This window comes from Molothrus ater, chromosome 5 (genome assembly GCF_012460135.2).
Source record: "Molothrus ater isolate BHLD 08-10-18 breed brown headed cowbird chromosome 5, BPBGC_Mater_1.1, whole genome shotgun sequence".
NCBI lineage: Eukaryota > Metazoa > Chordata > Aves > Passeriformes > Icteridae > Molothrus > Molothrus ater.
Genome location: NC_050482.2, coordinates 71,063,621 through 71,079,220, shown reverse-complemented (window position 1 = coordinate 71,079,220; position 15,600 = coordinate 71,063,621). Strand labels below are relative to the sequence as shown.

Genomic DNA, 15,600 nt, shown 5'->3' with positions numbered 1-15,600 from the left:
GATGGAGCTATGCCAAATGTTTCTAAGAACAGAGCATTTTTTGGTTGTTTTTTTGGAGCCAAATTTCTTATGTCTCCATTCTCTCTTTTATGGGTATTAATAAGATTTCCACATAAATCTGTCTCTACTTAGTCATCTTCACCACTGTCAGACTCCAGAGCCCTCCAGGAGGAAGGACTGCCAACACAAATGTTTGTGATGTCACCCAAGCCACACCAGGCCATGGCTCAGAACAAACAGGCCCAGAAGGTGAAAGGCCACCACAACCCTATGGAGGGGCAAAGGATTAAACAATTAAGAGATCCAGCATTAGAATTAAGAGGGAAGAAGTGAAATAACAGCAGTAATCACCTAAATGCATTTCTTGATTAACAAATGAAAAAGCAGTGAGCATCTTTCTGCAGTTAGTATACATTCTTAGGGCAGACTTCACACACTAGTGGGAAATTTGACCTGTGCCCATCTGAAACTGCCTTCCCATGCTCATTTCACATACTGTGACCAGAGCAAACCTGTCTTTGATGCATAGAAATTTCCTCCAAGGCATCAGTGAGTTCTTGCATTCAAAGCCAGGTAACTCTATCATCCCTTAAAATCCGAGGTAGCACCTCCACAGACTGACACCCATGGGTGCATCTCTCTGGTTCAACAAACACACAGACACCCACCCCCGCTTCAAAACAATCAAAACCAAAAGCAAAGAAACAACAACAACAAAATCACCAGATGCTGGCTGAAGGGAAAGAAGTAAGATAAGCTAAGGAAGAAAGAAAAAAACATCTCACCAGACAAAACTGCAGTCATTCTTGGGTGGTCACTCACAGACCAGCATCAAACAAATCTAATTCATTTTTCCTAGCACGTAGAAGCAGAATCAAGTGCCCAAAGCCCACCCTTGTGTTGTTTGGCCTGTCTTTCATGAGAGAGGAAAGGGGGATCAGATTTGCTGGACAAGATAGGGAATGAGGTAGGAAAAATGAGCTCATTGATATAAGTATTCCTAGATGAAAAAAAACTTTTGACCATTCACAAGAGTGGCACTGAGGAAGGTGTTAACTCAAAGCATGCAGCCATCAATATCATGACCTTTCTTTTAAGTTTGCTTTTTATTAAATAAACACATGGAAAAAGAAAACAAACCTGCATACAGCTAAGAAGTTAGATTGCTAAAATTTCATTAAAACCATCTGCAATTGCAGATCCAAGCATCCAAAAGATAGTGTATGATATAATTATGCTTACAAGCACTGACTCACTGGTTTAGATAGCAATGCATTAAGATCACAGGAAAGATACTCCCTGGGCTATCAAGTTTCTCCCCAAAGTTCTCATCTCCTTAACCTGCTATTATAAATGATTAAGACAATCTGATTGTTACCTTCATCTCAGTTCTAAAAACCTTAACTGAATAAAAGAGCCAGAGCCCCCCAGGCCAAGTTCTCATGAGTGCACTGAATGACAGCAAAGGAAGCTGTTTCATCAGATCTGAGGATTTTTTGGGCTGGGTTTCTTTCAGTGCATATCAGTAAATTTTGCAATACAGTGACTTCAGCTCAAAAATCAATGTTTTTCTCAGCATCACATTACCACTTTCATTTGAGAAGAGACAATATATAAAGCAGATCAGAATGTCAAATAAGCACATATTGCAGCTGGAAGAAATTTACCATTTTTTAAACACAATAAGTTGCAGTTTCCAAAAGAAAAATAAAATCCAAAGGTCTAAACATGACACCATGTCCAGACATGCCAATATGATAAATATCCAGAATTTTAAATTCTGGGTTTTCAAAAAGTCTGCTCAAGAGGCAGATCACAGCCAGGAAGTTTTAAGATTCATCTTAAGGATCTTATTTTTCATCTATGCATAATACAAAAGGAAAAGGTAATTCTAGATCCAAGGATGAGGGCAGCTAAAATGTTGGAATGAAAACCACTGAAACTCTGCCTCAGTCACTATTATCACAAGTTCACATTATCCATCAGCTCTGAATAGGAACATCACACATTTCAGGATTAGATTTATACACCACTCACAGCAGAAGAGAAAGCTGAAATAAAGACTGGATAGCTTTGAGAGGAAGGAGATAGACAATCTGTCTTTACTGCTTCACTTAAAAATGCTCAGGAGCTCTCCAAGAAACATTTGTGTTTGCCATCTCTCTGTCTCACCACAGCAGATGCATCCAGGAAACCAGGTTTAGATGTCCTCAATTTCAGTTAAGCCCTGGTTCCTCAGATTTCCTCTGAGCTGGCCCTGATTCCAAAGGTGCCTGGCCAAGAGGAAACGACAGGCTTGGATCCTTGAGAGGAACTGAAGCTGGAATATGTGATTGAGCGCTGGCACCCCAGTCCAGCTAATTGTTGCACTGTTACCCTGTGCTCCTCTGTGACCCTGCTTGACACAAACACAGCAGGCTTAGCAGGGGTCAACATCCTGGATTCCATGGCCCACAAGTCAGTCTGCAGTCCCAACAAAGCACAGACAATATTTCTCTTGTCACTGAGCAGATTTCTTACTGGGGTCTCTGTAATGAGGCACAAACAGAGCCCATGCTGCCTGGAATGATGAGATTGCACATACCTATGGATACACCTGCCTGCTCGTAAAGGTTTCTTGCTTCTCCACAGGCCACAGGAAAGATGAATGCTCTGCAACTCTCAGCAGAAGCCTACTGGAAAGGTTCAGGCTCCCATTCCACCCTTATCCCCATTTAGCTTCCAAACCATCCTCACAGTTCCATTCCTCACATGAAGCACAGCATTAAATCCTTTAATAGAAATGTTTATTCATTTGCAGTTTTGTGTAATCAGTAGACAATTAGGACTGCATTTAAGAATGGCACTTACAGACACATTAAGCTGGTTTTAAAAAAAACCAAACCCTTGATAATGGCATATGAATTACCTTGAAACATTTCAGCTCAACAGAATGCAAAATCACCAGAAATTCAGTGAATTTCAGTGAACTGCTTTAATAAACAACAAATATAACTAGTTTACAGCTTCCCAGGGAACAGGTACATAGCAGCAACAACATATCCACTACATCTAACAGAGTTTTACCAGGTAAAGCTCATTGGGCTTTGCTGTAAAAATACAAGTCACCTATTTATTTCAACTGGTCTTATCACACGTCTCACCAGCCAGAACTCCACACTGAACAACTGTCACAGCACATGTCACAGCTGAGATGGCCATAATACACAGAGTGTCAGCACACAGTTTCAGAAAGTTTCATCCCAAGCAAACACCTTACCTCTTCAGAAGGCTTCAGGCATCGGCCCACACACAGTAACACCATTCCACTCCAAAAAGCTGCAGCATCTGCCCTCCCTGTCCCTCAGCCCAGGCTTTTGTGCCCTGCTACTGCTGCTGCAGTGCCCCTCTGTGCCCTCTGGGGTTGGGCAGTGCCCCTGTGCCCTCCATGGCTCGTTCCTGTTAATGCTGCTCACCTGTGCTGCACAGCTGGAGCCAATGAGGGATGATTGGGCACAGCCCCACCCCAATCACCACTGACTCTGTGCCTACACCTAAAGGAAGCTCATTTAAGTTTCACACCAAATCTGCAAAATTTGTCTTTAATAAACACTTATGAAATTCAGTTTAAACAAGGGAACAAATACACAAACTTGGGATGGCCACACAAATAATTTTAGAAGTTAGTGCAGAAAGCAGGTTGTGATTCAGGACATCCAAACTCTTAGCTTGCTGCATGACCTCAGACAAGTGATGCTGTAACACTGCTCATTCTCCTAATACTTCTGTACAAACAACCCCTTCTTTGTGCCCCCAGGAGTGGCTCCAGCTCAGGCTGCACTGGGACCTGCCCAGCTCCTCCTGCCCAGCCAGCCCCATGCTCCACATCACAGCTAAAGCCAGCAGCAAGTCAGCCCAGGGACACCTGGAAAGCACCTTTATGGCTTTCACCTCTAGAACAGACTTGTGGCACAAATCTCACAAATTTAACAAGTGTATGTATCACTTGTAAGACCTAAGTGGTTATTTGTTGATCAAAATCATTACTCGAGTGTTTACAAATAATAACAAATAACTGCACAACTTGGCACAAGAAAGAAGAAATATTTAAACAACAAAAAGTCACAAGTCAAGCAATAGTTACTAAAGCTGGCATATTAATAAACAAGCCTGCCTGTGGAAATATCAGGAAATATTATTTAATATCCAGAAAGAGCCCTGTCATATGTACTTTGGCCTTGCTGACTGTGCTGTCAGAGTCAAGCAAAAACTCCATCCCTCTCAACTGCACAATACTAATTTGTGTATACATACATACATATATGAACATTTAGGTAGATATCTATATGTGTGTGCACACATCTGTAAGAACACGCTACAAGGTGTCAGGTGACATTTTCAGCAGTACAACAAACGTTAGCTTTGAATATCTTTCTTTAAAATAAGAAAAGGAATCATTAGCTGTTAAAAAAAAATTAAGAAGCTCTCTGGATTTCAGGATGTGAACACAGCTCCTTCTGCACTAAGGACTGAACTGAAAGGATCACCCTGTTACCCTGGGAGGGCTGAAAACAGCAGAGGCAAGAGGAGATGATTACTAACCTTTATAAAGAGAATTTAAGAAAAATAGTGTTTTTAACAAACCTTCACTTGTTCAACATGAATATTACTGAGTGAGAAGGTGAAGGTATCCATTGTCTCACAAGAGTGAGAGGCAGACTGCATTTCAGCACAAGCATTCCTGTAACAATCCCAGTGCCAGACTCCAACTAAAACTCCAGCCACATGAAACGTATCTTCCCAGTTATCTTGCAATTATAGATGCACATTGAAGCTCTTTATCAGCCCAAAATACAGTGATGAGACTTTGACAAGAGTAATCTATAGTTAACACCACCAGTACAGCTGAAGAGAAATGCACCAGAGAATTCAGTGCAGAATACAACAGGTTTTGCCTTTCAAAAGTGAGTTTTGGGGGAAGGACTTCAGCATTTCCAATATGGAAATAGTGGTAGCTGCATTGAAAGGTGGGTTTGTAGAGGAAATGAAGCAACAGAAAGGAAACTCCCGTTAGATCTGTCAGCTGGTGAGCTCAAACAGGCATCAATAAGAAAGAAAGAAAAGGAGAAAAGGGGAAGAGAAGCCAGGAAGGGAACAAGAAGAAAGAAAACAAAAGGGAAAAAAATTCTCTCAAAAGCACTTGGAAGTTCATTCACAAAGGCAAGGGTAGACAGTACATAAGGCTGTGCAGCCCTTTTTAATCTCCGCTTTCACACACAGCTCTGCACCTTTCCACAGCTGTCATGTCAACTGAGAGTCAATACTCAAGCACAGACAAGGTTTCACAAGTTTTACTCTGCAGACAACAAAAAGCTTGGGAGAGCATATCTAGATTTCTGCCTACAAAGTGGAGTAAAACTTGCTTGGACATGGCTTTTCAGCCCATGCACAGGCCTCAGCCACATTTCAAGGTAAATTTGGGGTGTATGTATTTGCCAACAATCAGTATTTTCATCTAACATCAGTAACAAAACAGATGAGTGCTCTGCCTCTCCTTTATGGCATTAAACACAAACATGCATGGATTTATTTAAAACCATACAGGAAAAGTGGAAGAGACTCAAACTATCTGCAGTAGTCCAGGATGAGGAGCAATTTAGGTTATTGGTGGTGCCTGGCAGCAGCTCCAGCACACAGAGATGCCAGCAAGGAATCATCAACCTGCTGGGAGTGCAATAGTTCAAAAAACAATTAACCTTCACCACTCAAATACTCAATTCTTTCCCTGTCTGGAATTCATTTCACAACTGTGCTTATGGACAAATTTACTGAGAAATCAGTCAGAAGGATGCTGCTCAGAATAAGTAATGTTCAGTTTGGAAGTTCAGTAATAACTGATCCCCTACAGTATTATGATTTACTCAAAGACAACCAGGAACAAGAAGCTTTTTTAAAACAAAAAATAAACCCAGCAACCCTCAGTGTCTTGATCCTCAAAACACAGCGATAATTTTCCAGCAGGCATCATCATATTGTATTTCACACAGCTTTTAATGAAGCTGAGATATTTCTAAGAGGACCAACCAGTCTGAGAGGAAGGGTTGCTTTTTTTAAACTGTCAGCAGGGAGTGCCTCAGGACTTCAGCAGCCATCAGAAAAAGCATCATGAGAATATTTGAAAAGCACCACTCCTACAGAGTTAGGCAGACAAAAATCCCATTAAAAAAAAAACCCAACAAAATGACGCAGAATATAATTTTATTTTACTTTAAAATTCAAACCAAAGCATAAATCTTAGTACAAAACAAAGCCAACTCCAGCAACCTACAAAATACAAAAGTCAAATAAACCACTTTAACCCCACATATTTCACTGGTGGATTGGGGGTGTTAGCCAAAGAGGCCTCAGCTATGCTCTGAGCTATTTCTGATATGTGGAGGTTTTGTAATTTTCCAGCCTTGAGCAGGGGCAGAAGGAGAGCCTTTAACTGTATTGATGCTCGTAAGTATCTTCTCCCTAATTTTTTTTCAGTAGTTAATTGCAGTAAAAATACAGAGAGTTGTGCAGTGATAGGTCCAGCTAAAGCAGTACAGCCACTAAAGCACAGAGTGAGCAACTGGGAAGTTTTTTCCTAACTAATATCAGATCTAAAAAAAACCCCAGTTTTTCTAATCCTCAAACTGTTTGGCATCAGAAACCTTTACACTTCAATAACTAATAAATACAAATGTCTAAGCTGGAAGAGCTTCATTCATACCTTGTGACATGCATGTATTTTCCATGATCAGCGTCTATTTCTATCTTACACAATCAGACTTCTTCATAGCAGCTTAAAAATAAAAGGTTCGGGGGGGACTTTGTTTGGAGGTTTGGGGATGGGTTTGTTTTGTTTTCTGAATTCCTTTCTATTCTTTCCTTTTTAGGCAAATACACCGTCAACACCCCTCAGCCAGATCTAGTTTTATGTACAATTTCAGTCCCTTCTTAGATGAGGCTCAGAAGTTTGGGCTATCTGTGGATCCTAATGGTTCTGTATGTCTGACCAAAACTTGGTACACCAGTCCATACCATGCCTTCACTAACCCAATTTCATTTTAAAACCTCCCACACACAAAATCTTTTCAGTGACCAGCACATTTCCAGTGGCCAGCTGACACAAAATCCTTTTCTTGACAGGTTCAAAAATGAACAATGCCATTTTACTGACCAAACTCCTATAACCACCAGTATCTTCCCTGTGCTATTTTCCCTTTTGCTCAGCAGCCCTTGAGGTGCACTATGAAAACATCCATCCATCCATCCATGTTCAATAGCACTGAAGGACCATTTATCCCATCAGCACATCCCACAGAATCACAGAAAGGCTGGGCTTGGAAGGCACCTCTGGAGATCTTCTAGTCCAAGACCTCTGCCAAGGCAGGCTCACCTAGAGCAACAGACACAGGTGGTGGCCAGGCAGGTTTGGAATCTCTCCAGAGGAGGTTCCCCAGCCTCTCTGGGCAGCCTGTTCCAGTGCTCAGCGCTTTTTGCTCATATTCAGGTGCAGCTGGCTGTGTTTCAGTTTGTGCCCCTTGCCCTGGCACTGGGCTCTTGTCACTCACCCTCCAGACATGTGGATGCACTGATAAGATCCCTCTCAGTCATCTTTTCTCCAGGCTAAACAGGCCCAGCTTTCCCAGGCTTTCCTCCCAGGAGAGATGCTGCAGTCCCCTCATCATCCCCACAGCCCAGTGCTGAACCTTCCCCAGCAGCTCCTTGTTGCTCTTGCTCTGAGGAGCCCAGAATAGGACAGCGAGCGCCAGCTGCGGCCTCGACAGATCAGAGGACAGGGGGACATCCTGCTTTTCAGGTGGCATTTCCAGTTTCATTTATAAATGCTCGCACAGAGTCAGGATGTTCTGCACCGGGAGGGACCCGCGGGGAGCAGCCCGGGCTGTGCCACCGCGGGCTGCGGGACGGGGCGGCAGCGGCAGCGGCGGGGCAGATCCGGCACGGGCTGAGTTAAGGACCACGGACAGATTTTGTGGATGATGTTCCGTGCCCGGCTTGGCTCTCGTGCCCTCTAGGGGGCCGCGCCCGCCAGCGCCGACACCGCCCGCCCGCTGCGGGAGCGACCGGAGCCGCCTTCATCACCATCATCATCACCATCACCCATCATCATCATCACCACCACCACGAGGGACTCGCGACAATGACATGCACACACACAGAGGGAGAAGAAAAGCGGCTCAAACTCTTCATAATAAATAAATAAATACATACATAAATAAATAAATAAACAAAAGAAGCCAAAGCTTGACAAAGGGGTAGGGCACATCCTCTCCCCACAGCCCCAGTGAATCTCCAAAAGCAGCTCGGAAGGAAAAGCGCTGATATTCCACCCACAACTTAAAACTCAGACAGATATCGCATTTCATGATTTTTGTTTATTACTCACAATATAAAGAACTGATGCTACCACTTGCAGCAGGGCTTAAAGCAAAATTTATTGCAGGACTTAGAGCAAGATAACTCCAACACAAAAAAAGTCCACAAACAAACAAAAAGCAAAAAAACCCCACAACCAAAAAAAAAAAAAACCCCACAAAAAAAAAACCAAAAAAAAACCAAGGGAAAAAAAAAAAGAAAAACCAACCCCACCACCTTTCTCCTGAAACCTGAAAACTACATAGTCCAAGTGAGAGGTGTTTCTTTGAGTGACACCTTGACTAACAGAGAAAAGACTTTGAGGAAAGTGTTTGGTAATTCATAAAAAAACTTCTTTAAAACCAAGCAGAGAAAAAAAAAAATTAAATCCCTGCACAAAGTAAAACACGTCTTCCACTTTGTTATCTGAATCTGTACATTTCTTTCCTTATCTGTCAAGGGATATGCTACAAGCTGTACATCTTCCATCAGATTGCCTGGGTAAATCACAGTAACTGGCTCAAAGCTTTAATTGCAGAAGTGTTCTTTTCATTCTCAAATAATTTAGGAGGCAGTCAGCTCACCCCTATTCAAAGCCCTGTGGTTTGCAGGCACCAGAACCCAGCAAACCTTTTCACTTCCAGGCTGAGATTATTTCTTTATATTACTTTTTAAAGAAAAAAGCCCAAGCACCATCCCTTCTATTTGCAACACACAGCTATGCCTCAGTCTCCCACAAAAACCAGTTGGAATGCTAGAACACTACAGCAGATTAGGAGAAATTCATACAAATGTCACAGTTAACGTCCAAAACATCATGTGTCACTGTTTTTCCCCTCCAACCCCCAACAAGCTTCTCAAAACACATTTCATACACAGGGTCACTGTTCTTGCTGTTTATTTAATTAACATGACAACCCAGAGTACACAGGATTTCTTTCAGTTCCCCAGCTTTGCATTTTCACACTTCAAGCAGAAAGAGCAGAAAGTCACTACTGTACTTTACTTTTTTGCCAATATACCATAATATACATTTCTTGATTTAACCAATGGACAAAAATAGATTCTAAGCCCTTGGTGAGAGTTTCAGCAGCAGTTTTAACATTTTTGTGAGGCTGGAAGAGAAATGAAAAAACCCAAGTGGAGCAGGTTTGCGTAAATGAAGCCATGCAAAAGAAAATAAAGCATTACGTCTGGAATCCCTGGGTGATTTTTCCTGGAGCCTTTCTTTAATATTTTACATGGTTGTGTTTCAGCAAGTCACCAGATGACATAATTCCTCAGTATTCCTTAGTTTTTAGTGACCTAAATGGCAATGCCATTAAATCTTATCGGCGTAATTACAGCTCAATAAACCCTATTAGGAGGAGGTACATGGTATATAAAACCTCCTATGTCTAATAGACACAGACAAAGTTCAGTACCTAAATTCAATCTGCCAGCTCCCCTCTAAAATTTTAAATTTCTCTATGTTGCATCCCGATCGCTCCCATTTTCAGGCCAGAGCACAGGATCCACATTAATAAAAATTGGTTATAATATAAGGGTACATTTCTCTACTTTTTAAGTTAAAATGAGGAAGAACCAACAAAGGGGAAGAAGCAACATATTCCTGGCACTACCAAAGCTGTCACTATCAAACAATGAGAAGAGATAAAGCCTTAATTTTTCCCTTGGAAACAAAAAAGGAAAACTGACAAATATATTTCTTTTTCTCCACTGTTTCTTAGATCTTATCACTGCAGAGATATCTTTGGCCATGTGAACTGTTACAGGATTGTCTTCTCAACTCCACAGACAGGCAGTGATAACGACAGTCCTGCACACAACTTTCCCAGGCTAGGGCTGGGAACAGGCAGGGTTACCACCCAGAACCCCATGAAAAACAGTCAATTGAGCAAAAAAACCCACTGCTGCTGCTGAAGGAAGATAGACAAATCTGGCACCAAGGTTACCAGCCTGAAAAAATAACTCTTAACAAGGAGAAAAAGGATGGGAAAGATGCAGCAGAATAAAAAATCTACCAAGTCTCAAACCAAGAGAAAAGAGATGACAGACCCTCAGATGCCCCTCAGGAAGGCAAAGAGCTTTCTACTTCTCCTACTGCCCAGAACAGAAATACATAAAGAAAACAGAAATAAAAGCAAAAGAGAAATACATAAGGAAAATGGACAGAAAACCTGTCTGCCTTAGGAGGAAGAGAGCACGGGCAGGAGTTTGTACGTGGAGCAGCTGGCCTGGCAGCTGGGGACATGGGAGAAGCTCCTCCACCAGGACTCAGCACCTTCTCTCACACAGAGTTGTGTCACCCACTAGCTGGGGGACCAGAAAGTCCTTCAGACTATGTGCTGTACCCCAGTCTTCTGACTCAGGTAAAAAAAATAAATCCGGCAAAAGCAAATCAAACTATTTGCAGCAGCTGCAAATAACGCATACTTGTAATAAATCCAAGGTAGATGAAAGCTTCCCTAAACAAAACAAACAAGCAAAGCTCAAAAGCAAAATCAGTAGTCTTCAGCATGGTTTAGATTTGCCCAGCTACAATCTCCTGTGCAGCATTCTACCCACCAAGGCAAAATCATCCCCTTGGACTGCTGCATGTTGAGATTAACACATCATCAGAGGCACAAGCCTCAGAGCACATGGACATTCTAATATTTTAATGGGAAAAAACAACACATAGAACACATTTCTGCTCCCCTCCCTATTCCCACCAACCTCCTCTCTGCACTTTTATGAAGAGCTAAAAATGTTTGCAAAAACCTGGAGAAAAAACTCCAAAAGCCATCTTCTTGGTGGTGCTTTTGCATTTACTGAAAAAAGGGAAAAAAAATGTATTTCCTCATTCATTCATTCATTCCCTGTCTATCTATCCATTCACAATTTTGCTCTGCATCCTCTTTCAAATCTGGCTGAGGGAGCCCTCAAGGAGCTGAGCATCCTCAGCCAGCCTTGATGAAATCACAGGGAGACAACACTCAATTGGGAGCAAGATTAGGCACACACTCCTCAATGAGAGCTACACTCAAAGCTTTGCCAAAGTTGGGAAACAGAAAGATCATATACAAAGGCAACCACAAAAAGCACAGAATTAAACTGAAAATGGGGAAGGAGCACTTTTAGCAGCAACAGAAGGTTGCATCATGGTACCATTTGAATTCTGGATGGTGGCATTTTTAATGAAAGTTTTTTTTTTCAAATTCTTTTTGGAAGTGATAAGATGCCAACACAAGGTGTGTTAGTACAATATCCATGTTGTCAGTTTGCAGTTCCTGGTACTGTCCTTTACAATGCCACATAGATTCACCTTCAAATTCTATAGAGAAGAATTCAGATTAAAATTGAGATGTATGTGACTAAATAAGAAAAATTCAGAAATTCCAACTTTCATAGAATCTCGTATTAACAGAAACAGTCAGATATGAAAGGAATCAAATTCTGGAAAAACAAAAGTGTTCAGCAATATGAAAGGTTACATGGGAGGTGATGGGAAAGATCACTAGAACTTTGCCTAATGTTACTCACTAAATTCAAGTACGTGTTTCAAAGCAATAAAGTGGATCTATTTCCTGATGAAAACTATTGGCAGCTCACAGATGTACAAACCAGACCAGAAACATTCAGAGGATGTTTTTTAAAAACAGGGGGGCAAGAGAAGGCCTAGTTTTCTTTCAAAGCCCTCATGTCTATTTTTAACATGTTATATTTAAAAACTGTCCAAAAGAAAAACATTTACCTATACTTTCTTTAAGTCTACAGGGAGCTGATTTTTGCTATAAACATAAACTGTGTTTGCTGTAAGAGAGTCCCACTTCTCCCATCTTTTCTTCGAGGTCCTTACAGAGCTTTGTTTCAACTTTTCCATTTTTCACTCACGCTAGCATTTATTTAAGAGAACAGCTTTTAGGGACAGAAGTTCACATACACACAGCCACATTATACTAAAAAAAAAAAAAATACAGAAAGTCTCCCCAAACTCCAAAGTTATCATCCAATTCTAATCACACAGAGACACAAGCAATACCAGATCTCACTATTGATTAATAGTGAGTGAGAACAAAAGAAAGAGAAATTTGCCAAAATCCTGCAGCGTGAACGGTGAACGGGTGAACGGAATAGTTGCAGATAACTCCAGACCAGCTCCATAGCTTGGAAGTAAGAATTGCTTGGGGCAAAGCTGGCCTCTGTCCCCAGGTAATGCACTAGCAGGGAGGGAAAAGGAGTCTACCTTGTTATCCATCACCAGTCCAACCTCCTGGTACATGCAGGAGATTTGAAGTTCCTCCATGAGAGAAGGCAAGGACTGTGGTCACTGAGTCCCGTCTCCAAATGATTACATTCAGAGATGTTAACTAAAAGGCTGCATTTATTGGAAGTGTGAAAGCAAGTGGAAAATATGTTTAAGACCTTACAAATGATTATTATAAGAAACCACCAGAAATGCCTAGCTTCACCAAGTAAGCATAAACAGTTTTAATTTTGTGCCTTACTGTACTTACAAATTACTCTTACACCGTTGCCTCTCAGTTCCTGCTAAAGTCAGAACTCGGTCAGTTTTCTACTTTTTCACATTGTATTTGTCTGTGGTAAATATTTACTTCACCTAAACAAAACTGTTAAATAAATAAGTACGTTTGTTGTAAAACAAGTCTCAAGTATGTAAGGTTGTCAGGCCCTCTTCTAAGAAATGTCAGTACCAACCACAAAGAGATGTAATCAAACGATTTCCAGAAACAAACCAGCCACCCACACCATATAGCTAGATACAGCCATTACTTGGAAAATACTTTGCTGCTTATCCAGCAAGCCACCTGAAAGAAAACCTTAGGTGTATGACAACACGCTTCACTTGATCACAGTGCACAGAATCCTTTTCAACACTAGTCGAAAAAGAAAACACAGTTCGATACTTATTTCCCCCCCAGGTTTCCCTTTCCACTACTCAGCAGGGATCGCACTGACTTTCAAGTCACCCAAGTGTCAAGTGGTATTTTTGTGGGGCAATCTTAAATCTCAAAACAACTGAGAAACACTTCAAGCGCAGAACCAAGCCTACTTTGTGTCCGTGTCAGGGCTCTACACAGCTGTGCAGTAAGATACCGGTGCCTGATTGCTTCTTCCTCCAGATTTTTTGAGGTGTGCATTGAAAGGAACGCATCTCCGGTAATAAAGTTCTCACTCAGCCATTCCAATCACAGCCTCTCAGAGGAAACAAAGTTGAGATAAATCGCGTGTGCCTCGCACCGGTTCCCACAGCCAAGGCAGAGCCGGAGCTATTGATTACACGCACGGGAACAGCGCTGGGGAGGCAAAGTGCAAAGACAAGCCGGGGCTACCGCCCCGATAGGGGACTTCTCCCACCACGGACAACCGAGCTGCTGGGCTCACACACACAAACACACCCCTTTCGAACTTAAAGCAAGTTTTAAAAGGCTGAGGTGCCTTTCTAGGAAACTACAGCTTTGAAACAGCGGGGTTCCTAAGTGATGCTGGGAAACCCGAGGGCTGCGCTCAAGGCAGGTTCCCACCGGCTCCGAGAGCCCAGCGGGCACCGTCCACCCCAGCCCTCCCTCTGCCAGCTTTAGGAAAAGCCGGCGCCGGCCACAGCTGTAAGGGAAAAGCACACCCTGAGCCCTCTGCCTGGTCCGGAAAGCTCGGCTTCAGCCCGGCTTCAGCCCGGCTTCAGCCCGGCTTCAGCCCGGCTTCAGCCCGGCTTCAGCCCGGCTTGCCCCGGCCCCGTTCCGAGGCGTCCCGGGGCTCTCCGCGCCGCGGAGCGCCGGGGAAAACCCGCACCGTGCGCGGCCTCCCCGGCCCGGAGCGGCTCCTCCGCCGCCGCCGGGACCCCCGGCAAAGTTTGGGACCCGTCTCCCCGCAGCCCTACCTGCTCCCGGGGGATACAGGGCAGCGAGGTCCTCCGGTGGGTCTTGTTGCCGCTGCCGCCGCCGCCCGACATCTCGGGGGAGATCATGGAGCTGGACCGCCGCCGCCGCCTCAGCACTGGGGCTTCGTCCGCGGCCGGGGGGGCGGCGGGAGGCTCGGCCAGCGGGGCGGCCCGCCGCGGGGGCCAGAGCCGGTCGGCGTAGCCGGCCAGAAGGATGCCCAGCAGCCCCAGCAGGTACGCCAGGTAGGGCCGCCAGGACGCCGGGACCCTCTCCAAGGCGACGAGGGACGTGGTCTTGGCCGCGCTAGTCACGGCGAGCATGAGGACGCCCTGCCTCAGCTTCAGCACCAGCCATGTCACGGCGGCCAGGCAGCTCAGCACCACCCCCGTGGCGGCGAGGGAGAGCAAGTGATCCTCCTCCTCCTCCTCCTCCCCCGCCGCCAGCGCCGTCTGCGCCACCGCTTCCCCCCCGCAGCAGGCGGCCAGCAGCAGCAGCAGCAGCAGCAGCAGCAGCGCCGCCGCCCGCGGCCGCACGCCGCCCCGCACCGGGCAGCGCCACGCGCCCGAGGAGGCGCCGGCCGGGCAGAGGGGCACCGCGCCGGGCGGCACCCAGCCCCAGCGCCGCTCCCCCCGCGCCAGCAGCACCGAGAGGGAGCCGGCGCTCAGCGCCGGGGAAAGTTTCCGGCGGCTCCGGGGCTCCCGCGGCGGCAGCGGCGCGGTCCGGGCAGGCGCCCCTCGCTCCGCCGCTGCTGCCGCCGGGCTCCGCTCCTCCATGGGCTTGGTGGGCTCCCCTGCGCACCCCGGGGTTGTTCGCAGCCGGGCAGGGTCCGGGAGCGACCCCGCGGTCAGCGCTCGCTGGTCGGGGGGCGGCGGGCCGGGGGCGCTCCCCGCCGCGGCAGCGCCGGCATTTCCTGCGGAGCGCGCCCCGCCTGCCCCCTGCCGAGGCACGGGGGGCTGGGGAGCGCCGCGCCTCTCCGCGACCACCGCGGGCTTGGGGCGGTAAATTAAAATGTCTTTTTGAAAGTACAGGACTGGGAGAGATCTTAAGCGGTGTAAAGAAATGGGGCAGGGGGGAGAGGCAGATGTACCACCTCGGAAGTGCTGCTTAATTTCTAGGCCATCCTTTGCCTTGCAGGCGCTCCCGGCGGGGGCGGAACAGCGCTGCCCGCCCGAGGGTCTTCCCTGGCCGTGCCCTGCGGGCAAGGGGAAGGAGCCTCCAGGTCGTTGTGGATTGCGGGGAATGAGAAATAACAGGGAGAAAAAAAAAAAAGCCGAGGGCTTAAAAAAAAAGCAAATAAAAGACTAGCGGAACCGCGGCAGAAGTTGCGAAGTCC

General features: G+C 45.2%; 1 protein-coding gene across 1 annotated transcript in view; it reads right to left on the bottom strand.

Moving 5' to 3' along the window:
* PDE3A (phosphodiesterase 3A) overlaps positions 1 to 14,544 on the bottom strand; it is a 210,809-nt gene extending 196,265 nt beyond the window's left edge. The window contains exon 1 of the mRNA XM_036400150.2: positions 14,267 to 14,544. Coding sequence (XP_036256043.1) covers positions 14,267 to 14,353 — 87 coding nt within the window. The 5' untranslated portion in view covers positions 14,354 to 14,544. The remainder of the gene's footprint in view (positions 1 to 14,266) is intronic.
* Positions 14,545 to 15,600: the final 1,056 nt, after the last annotated feature.